The following is a 9,364-nucleotide window of genomic DNA, read 5'->3' on the forward strand; positions in this document are numbered from 1 at the left end:
GCTTAGGTGAGGCATGGCCAAAAAAAGGTTGGGAACCACTGCGTCAGAGGGATATCCACGTTGGGTTGCATCCAACTAAGTCAGAGTGGATATGTTAGGTGTGCATTAATTTCAGTTGGCCTCCTTTGGGTTGGACTAGCACCGAATATTACCCAGGTATATTATACATTACATTACATTACATACAGTACAGTATAGTATAAAGATTCAAAACCTTTTGGGTCATGGTCCAGCCGAATTTAGTGGACAAGTACGCAGACAGCATAGCATGACATTACAGTACATTATATTATAGTATATTACAGTATATTATAGTATAAATATTCAAAATCTTTTGGGACAAGATCCAGCCTAATTTTGCAGACTGCTCGGTGAAATTAATTTGATATAGCATATATAAGCGTACACACACACACACACCAGGGCACGAAAATCAGACCAAAAATAGCTGGCGGGGGGGGGGGAGAATATAAATTTTCAGTGCCCCACCCAGACCCAGAAGGCAGAAAGCCTGGCAAGACGAAGAGGGTGCCTTCTTCTGCATCTCCTTGGGTGCCACCCTCTCTCTCCTCGCATTCCCTCCCTTGACCCTCCGCCTCAGGACGGATCCGTCCCGGCCGCGCCGCCCTCACCGTGAACGGGATGTCCTCGACGCTGCCCACCGAGTAGCAGTTGTCGCCCGGGTTGACGGCGCCGGTGAGCACCTGGTGCAGATGCATCGCTGCTGCGGCCTCCGACGGCCGCCCGCCCACCCAACCGGCTGGGATTCCCTCTCCCCTCCGCCGGGGAGAGGGCGAGGGCGAGCGCGGAGATGCGCAGAGAGACCCGGATGGCTTCCGCTCCTTTCCTCCGCCTGAGGCCCCCTCCCTCCTCCTCCCTTCTCGCGCAGAGGGGAAAAAAAGAAAAGAAGGGGGAAGCTTCGCTCTCGCAACCAGGGCGCGCAGACGGGCGCGCGCTCAGCGGCAGCCGCGGCGGCGGCGGTAGGCGGGCAGGTCAAAGAGAGTGATGGGACGGAAGCGTCGTACGCATGCGCGGGAGGGGAAAAGATGCCGGCTGAGGGACCACCTCCGTCCGAGGGAGGGAGGGGCTCCAGACAGGTGAGTCCGGGGGGGGAGGGGGACCCGCCAGGTAGGGAGACACGCACTGTGTGCGAAGGGGAAAAGGGGGCCGGGTGGGTGGGATTTACAACAACAACAACAACAACAACAACAACAACAACAACAACAACAACAACAACAACAACAACAACAACAACAGGGATGGCCGCCTCTTCGCCAAGCAGGAGTTTGTTCCCTGAGGGCGCGGTCACACACCCGGCGTTTGCAGCGCTACGGTGCCGCTTTAAAACAGCCGCGGCTCTTTTTCCTCTCCAACCCCGCCCAAAGGGTTCTGGGAGTTGTAGTTTCGTTAAGCGTTCTGCGAGTTATGGTTCGTTGAGGGTGCTGGGAGTTGTTAAGGAGACACGCACACACATTTTCTATTTTAAAAATGTATTTTTTTTTTATTATTATTATTATTATTATTATTATTATCATTATCATAATACAAATTATTCTGTTAAAATCATTATTAAAAATCATCTATACAGAAAAAACGGTTAGGCACAGGAACAGTTTTTTCCCTTGTGCCATCAAATTGTTAAATTCGTAGCTGTGTAGCGGAAGACGAATCCAGTTATGGGTGGGGTTCCTTTGCTGTGCTATTGGTATTGTGTGTGGGAAAGTGTTTGTATAAGGTACGTTTACATTGCAATGTAACCGAAGCAAAATTCCAAGTATCTTGGTACTTGGCCAATAAATAAATTATTGGGGTGGGGAGGGGGTATCACTCAGAAGGGTGGTGGAAGTGGGTGATTGACTGACTGGAAAGAGAAGTTGCTGAATTACAACTTATCACCAAGCTCAAAACCATGGAGGGACCTGGTTTGAACAGAGACATAGGATTCTTATCTCATTATACATGATAAAGCGATCTTCAGCCATCTCAACCCTTGCTTTTTCATGCAAAACCATTCAACAACTTCTCTTTCCAGTCAGTCAATCACCCACTTCCACCACCCTTCTGAGTGATACCCCCTCCCCACCCCACCCCCTCCCCACCCCTTCTCCACATAAGCGCCTGGGGACTCCTATTTCAGTGTATCTGAAGAAGTGTGCATGCACACGAAAGCTCATACCAAAATAAAAACTTAGTTGGTCTTTAAGGTGCTACTGAAGGAATTTTTTTAACATTTTGTGAATCTTTGTACTTTTGTCCATTTACTGTACAGTGGACCCTCCAGATATGAACTTAATTCGTCCCAGGGGTCCTACTTACTCCAAAATGTCCGTATCCAGGGGTGCTGCTTCTGCGCAAGCATGCAGTGCGATAGAGCGCTTCTGCGCATGTGCGCGTGGCGAAACACTTCTGGTTTTGCCAAATTTGTAACCCAAAATTACGTTACCCGAAGGTAACCCGAGGTACCACTGTATTTACCCCCCCCCCCGATTTGAACTATAAAATGGTGATTTTCTTGAGTCAAAATGAGAGTACCCCTAAACATTTTTAGAAAAAGCACTATTATTATTATTATTATTATTATTATTTTGACAAAGTAATAAGAATAAATAAGAATAAGAATGTGCACCCCACCACCAAGACCATTCCATTGTAACCATCCAACCTCCCAAAGTTTCAACACCTCTTGCAATGGTTTGATCCCTTTCCTTTTAACAGTACAAATTCTACAAACACCTTCCGTATCTCCTCAAAATCATTTCTCCTGCATATTCCCTGTCTTACCTTAACGGCACACGTTAATTTATCATTAATAGCTATATCCCACACCTCTTTATACTATTCTTCCATTTTATATTTTGCTTGCCCCTTCCGCTTCCTAGCTATCATAATTCGTGCAGCTGTCGATAAATTTGCTCACACATTTTCTTTCTTGCTTGGAGGAATGGGTGAAAAGCTTGTCTGTGGTTCGGCCTTGGTAGGAAATAGTGGTAAGAGCAATGTGACAAGAGGCTGGCTTTGTGTTGTTGTGTGCTGTGGCTGATAGTCTCCCTCTCTCTCTCATATATGTGTGTGGGGGGGGAGGATGTTCAGTTCAGTTGGGTAACTCTTTTAACAGCCAAGTCAGTTATGTAATAGCCGTAACCAACTTTTCCAAAAAAGCGTATAATGTTGGAGGGGACGGATGGACAAACGCAAACAAATAACAAACACTGGGCACGGATGAAAACTTACACAATATTCATCAGGCTTGGTGCCATATAACAACAACAACAACAACAACAACAGAAAAATCTCCGTTTAATATTACAGATTCAAGAAAAGGGAGACGACACATAAGGAAAGAAAAATAACAACTCAAGATACTTTAACCAGATCCTTTTAGACACAAACGGCGGAGATCGATCATGTTCTTGGATGTTGACAAACCAAACAAAAACAAACTTATCTGTTCTGCACTGACCTCTGAGTACTTTTGATTCAAATGTTAACTTCTCCATACCAATATATAGTTCAGCTCCATCTATCTTGTGACTGATACTGATGGAAGTTTGTGTCATCTGAACTTTGGTCTGGATTTATTTGATTAGTGGCAAGGAGGGTCCAGAGTCCATCTCTGCAGTGAGCCCTACAAGATCTGCTCCCAGCTTTGCTGCTCTTATTTCCACCTGCCCAGGATGAAACCCTGACTGACTCAAACTACAAAAGCTGCTCCTCCTGCAGAAGGGGCCAAGTGCCATCTTACCTGTGAAACGTGCAAAATCTTCTGTTCAGGATGCCTAGAGGTTATTGAGGTGGGGCATTGCTTAGGAGTTTTTGTTTGGGTCAATATTTAATTTTGGAGGTGCTTGATTTTTGCTGTTACTGGGGTCATCTTATTGTATCTTTATCATTAGACCTTATTGTGTATCATGTGGGGATTGTTTAATTTTACTGAATGCTTATTGAGATATTTCCATTTATTGTTTACATCTACGTAAATTTTGCTGTAATTTTGTAATTTTGTCAATCCTTTGTTGTTGTAAGTTGCCTTGAGTGTGGTTTAACTAAGGAAGGGTGACATACAAATAAATGCCAATGGTGAGGTGTGTTGCTGGCTCCCACAGATCACATTAGACTTGTAGATTGCTCAAACTCTTTTGAAGTTGTGAGTACAGTAAATTAAAAGCTGTCAGAGGGTCGTCGTGGCTACTCTAGAGTAACTCCGCCTGGGTCCAATTTGTCTTCAAAGACATTTATTGTGCTATTTATTTACAGTGTAGAGACAGCTTAAAACATGACCTCTCATTCCGAATCAGAATCCGTCAATGGCATACATCTGTTCTTACACCAGCAAAGTAGTTGGGGCACCCCAAAACGCCTCCCCCTTGACCTGCGTTGCAGCGCTCTCCTTACTTCTTGCGCCGGAAGGTGTGATGCCCTTTCAGCTTCCTCCCTAAGCGGTCGGTGCCCTGGCTCTGCAACATCCCTGAGCATCTGCCTGCATCCCTCCGCCCCCGAGCTTTCCCATTGTTCCTCCCTCTGATTTCTCTCCTTCTCCGAGTCTCTCCCTCCCCCTCTGGCTGCTTCAGAACCACTGGTGCTCTCTGTACTTGATGAGGTGGACGTCAGGATGATGGGGGCTGGCTCCCTGTAGGGAGTAGCAAATTGAAGCCTGTATATTTTCTTCCTTTCAAGCTCTGGAAGACTCAAGCCCCAAGGATAATAAACATTTATGGAATTGGTTCCTGGGTGGCAGTAGCTGGCTTAAGGATAAAACAAATGTTGTGTTTGTTTATAAAGGACTTTAGCATATTAGCTTTTAAAGTTGAAAACTAATGACCTCCAGACTAATGACCTCCAGAGCCAGTGTGGTGTAGTGGTAGAGCTGTAGACTCATAATCTGGTGAACCGGGTTCGCGTCTCCGCTCCTCCACATGCAGCTGCTGGGTGACCTTGGGCTAGTCACACTTCTCTGAAGTCTCTCAACCCCACTCACCTCACAGAGTGTTTGTTGTGGGGGAGGAAGGGAAAGGAGATTGTGAGCCGCTTTGAGACTCCTTCAGGTAGTGATAAAGCGGGATATCAAATCCAAACGCCTCCTCCTCCAGACTTTGAGAATGACGAATCAAGTTAAAAATCACAGTGTCAAGGGGAGAATTCCCTAGGTGAAAAATAACTTTGCAATGCAGTAGCTATTTATCATAACTTCAAAGTGAAGTTTTTGGATTTTGATTTGAGTTCTCAAAACCTTTTTTTTAAATAAGCCGCTAATCTAGGAATATCTTTCTAGCATGGCGGGGTATAAGTAATAAATTATTATTATTATTATTATTATTACTACGACTACGACTTGATAAGCCTTTGTCAGCAAAATTTAGGAATGATTACAGCCAGCTAAGAAAACAAAGCACCATAATGCCACTCCTCTAAACAGACCTGGGAGAGGGCATTCTCGGTGGCAGCCGCCAAGTTGTGGAATTCTCTACAAAGGTGTGTTTTGCTTCTTCATTAAAAAAGCTCTCAGGGAATTCTGAAAACAGGCCTCTTTACTCTGGCCTTTGACCCACGACACCCCCCAAGATGTATGTTTTCAGGGCCTATCTGATTTCTGTGGCCATAATCTCTTTTAACTGTTTTTAATTATGAAGTGGAAATAGTTGTAACCCTGCAAACTGCTGGTGAAGGCTGTGCAATATTAATAATATCATGGAGTAAAAAAAAATGCCCAAGGTGATTGAAAAGAAAGCAATAAAATATAGACATCATCAAACAAGACACAGGAGAAAAAAAAACAGGAACTCGTGCTGCCCATTGAAATGAGCTAAATTAAATCAGACCAACATTAAAACACTTAAATTATTTTTTTCCCTTTTCGTTTTTTAAAGTGAGCTATCCTGCCTGTAGCCAATGGAGTGGGCTGGTGAGCATCCCACACAAAGCATATGGCTCTATAGCTCCACAGATAATGTGCCCTACTGGTCCAAGCCTTGAAGCTATTGAGTTGAGAAATCATTTGAAGATCAAAGAACATAAGAGCCTGTTGCATCAGGCCAATGTCTCTTTTAGTCCAGCATCCTGTTCTCTCTCTCTGTGGCCAACCAGATGCCTGTGGGAAGCCTGCAAGAAGGACCAGAGCACAACATTGCTCTCCCTTTCTGGCAAGTTGCAGCAACTGGTATTCAGAAGTTTTACTGCCTCCCAAGAGTGCAGGCGAGGGATAGCCAGCCATGATGGCTAGTGACCATTGAGAGCCTTATCCTCCGTCCGTCTTTGTCTAATCCTCTTAAAGCCACCAAAGAGAGAGGGACAAAGAGCACTGAGGATCTAGTGCCTGGAATAGATCTTTCCAAAAAGCAAATTTCTATGGTAGCAAATAAAGGGCAGTTCAGCGCACAGGTTTGTCACACAATGAGTGTAGTGGTAAAGCAATGACTCACATTTGTGAATCACCAGGGACCCATTGTGGCGATTAGCCCAGAGCTAGGCCCCACACAAGTAAGGGTTAGATTTTGTGGCAGTTAGAACCAAAAGGGGAGGGCTCAGCCATGGTATAAAAACCCCTCCCTGTGGGCAGTAGGGGAGAGTGTTTTAGAGTTATTGGAGAGGAGAGTTGGTCGCGGATAGTCAGAGCTAAGAGTCAGGAGTGAGAGCTGGGTCTGGGAGTCTGAGGTATAGCATTGGTGGTAGTTAGCAGACAGGATAACCAGTTATTTTGAAACAAAATAAAAAAAATTCCTTCAGTAGCACCTTAAAGACCAACTAAGTTTTTATTTTGGTATGAGCTTTCGTGTGCATGCACACAAAAGCTAATACCAAGATAAAAACTTAGTTGGTCTTTAAGGTGCTACTGAAGGAATTTTTTTTATTTTGTTTCGACTCAGACCAACACGGCTACCTACCTGTAACCAGTTATTTTGCGACTATTTGTTATTATTAATTAGTTGATTTTAGAGGTATTAGGCCAGTAACATCTAGCGGTAATAGGTCATCTATTATAAGTTTATTGAACACCGTTTAATATCAGAAACCACAAGCCTTTGTACACAATAAAGCAACTTGTTTATTCACATTATCCTCGTCTGTGGTAACTAAAACACGCAGGTACCAGTTAGCAGTCTGGTGGGTTGCAGCTGGGGTACCATTGGTCATTGGTGCAGTACTCATAGACCGTGAAACGTCCGGGGGTGCTGCACAGGTCTGCAGGGACCGTGACACCCATCACTTCCATTCATCTGTTGCTAGCTCAGAAAGACAATACTATTGAATGGAAATAGCTCACAGCCTTTAGATACAGGTCTGTGTGTGATTTCTAGTGATTCATGGTGCCGTTCTTGGATCATAGAATCATAAGAGTTGGAAGGCACCTTGGGGGTTGTCTAGTCCAACCGTCTGCACTGCAGGAATCTCAGCTAGATCTCCAAAGAAGGAGAGTCCACCACCTCTCATGGGATGGATGCTGAAAGTGGACTATGGGGTGGGGAGGGTCGGGTCACCACAGCCTTAGATAATGCCCTGGAGCAGATGTAGGGAACTTTATTCAGCCTGGAGGGCCTCATACCCTTCTGCAAAAGTGGGCAGACCAACAAATGTTGATTTTGCCTTTCTATGGAAGGTTTGTTCCTGTATTATCCATCAGGCAAGCAAGGAGCATCACTAGAGTTCAAAGACACACACTAGCAAGGCAAAACCACCCAAAGCAGGGTTGGTGAGGTGTGGGGGGATCCTAAGGACCAGACTGAGGGCCAGATTCATCCATTGGGTCTGAGTTTTTCCCAGTCTGGCCCTAGAAGTTGGAACCCATAAATATGTTCCAAGCAAAGCAAAATGATTTGCAAACCTCTCACCTAAACATTGTTTTCTACTTAGTTAGCAAAAAGTGCTCTTAGTAATGAATTGTGATGGTTGGTTTTTTTGCCTCTCCACCTTTTGGCTCATGAGCTTTCCATTAGCAAGGGCACCCAATAGATTTAGTCACAGTATCCTGCCCGCGTGGGCACAGTAAGGATGTTGGGGCGGAGCCCAGTCTTCTGTTACTAAATGATGCTCAGGCTTGCCAGGAATTCTCATTTCTGTGGCAGTCATAAGATAATTGCTGCAACTTCCACTCTTGGCAAAGTCTTTGAGAAGAAAGACTCCCTGAGATACCTGTTCTTTGGGCACGGGGTCCACCATTTTGAGCTGACCTTGATGCAAAAAACGGGGGTCACCTGCTAGAGATGGGCAGATCTGTCGATTTCTTTTTCTCTTAGTTTCTCATTTTTCCGATCTAAAATTCAGTTTTCCACATTTCCACCTGAGCTTGAGGTTTGTTTGTTTCCAGAGTCCTCATGAAAATGCACCAGGATTTTAGTGTGAATGTTCTATAAAATGCACATTTTGTATGTGGTTTTGCTCAATTTACATATTTTTGCAAAGAGCATTTCCCCTAATATTTCTGCTTCGCCTAACATAATGCATTTCTGCACATCATTTTCACCAACATATGCATTTCTATGCACACTTTACCCTAGCTTAGTGTATGCATTCTTGTACCCTCTGCTGGATTGCATTGCAAGAGTTTGATGAATGCAACTTTCCATGGATGGCTGTGTTTCAAGCTTGTGTATTATTTCAAGAAGTACAAATTAAATAGGTTTGTCTTTAAATGAAAACTGGATCAAATTTCTCCCCCATCCCTGTTCAAGAGAGCTATACATTAAACAAACATACGAGGCCACAAAGCAACTCACAAGGTCAGCCCTACCACAAATTTCTCCTAATATACAAGCATCTGTGTGCAATTTTGTCTAAGATGTTTTTGCAATGCAAAGCAGTTTCCCCACAATGTAATGCATTGTTTTAATGCTTTTTTTGGTCTAAGGTATGCATTTTATAGATGTTCTACTCAAGTTAATGCACTTTGTACACATCACTCGCATACCCTCCAACATTTCTTTGATGAAAATAGGGAGGTGCTATTCAAAAATAATAATAAATTTAAAAAATCCTTCCAGTAGCACCTTAGAGACCAACTAAGTTTGTTATTGGAAAGATTTGTTTTTATTTTGTTTCGACTACGGCAGACCAACACAGCTACCTCCCTGTAATTATTATTATTATTATTATTATTATTATTATTATTATTATTATTATTCTCTTATTTATACCCCACCTGTCTGACTGGGTTGCATCAATCACTGGGTGGCTTCTAACATATATAAAAACATAATAAAACATTAAACATTTAAAAAAACCTCCCCTATACAGGTCTGCCTTCAGATGTCTTCTAAAGGTTGTATAGTTACTTCTCTCCTTGGCTCAGGGGTCACATAACTCCATACCCTCCAACATTTATTTGGCAAAAATAGGGACATCCTAAGGAAAAGTAGGACGTTCGAGGATCAGA

At 43.8% G+C, this 9,364-nt stretch overlaps 1 protein-coding gene and 1 long non-coding RNA gene across 2 annotated transcripts in view; one reads left to right on the top strand and one right to left on the bottom strand.

The window, feature by feature from the left end:
* The window catches only part of DMXL2 (Dmx like 2), a 96,529-nt gene extending 95,624 nt beyond the window's left edge, over positions 1-905 (bottom strand). Inside the window, 1 exon segment of the mRNA XM_088656789.1 lies at positions 633-905. Coding sequence (XP_088512915.1) covers positions 633-719 — 87 coding nt within the window. The 5' untranslated portion in view covers positions 720-905.
* Positions 802-4,109, top strand: LOC148683632 (uncharacterized). The gene is made up of 2 exons (XR_015946813.1): positions 802-1,097; positions 3,310-4,109. It is a non-coding gene; the product is annotated as an uncharacterized LOC148683632 (long non-coding RNA).
* The last annotated feature ends 5,255 nt before the right edge of the window (positions 4,110-9,364 follow it).

The sequence above is a fragment of the Zootoca vivipara genome, chromosome 13 (genome assembly GCF_965207765.1).
Source record: "Zootoca vivipara chromosome 13, rZooViv2.hap1.1, whole genome shotgun sequence".
NCBI classification, from domain to species: Eukaryota; Metazoa; Chordata; class Lepidosauria; order Squamata; family Lacertidae; genus Zootoca; species Zootoca vivipara.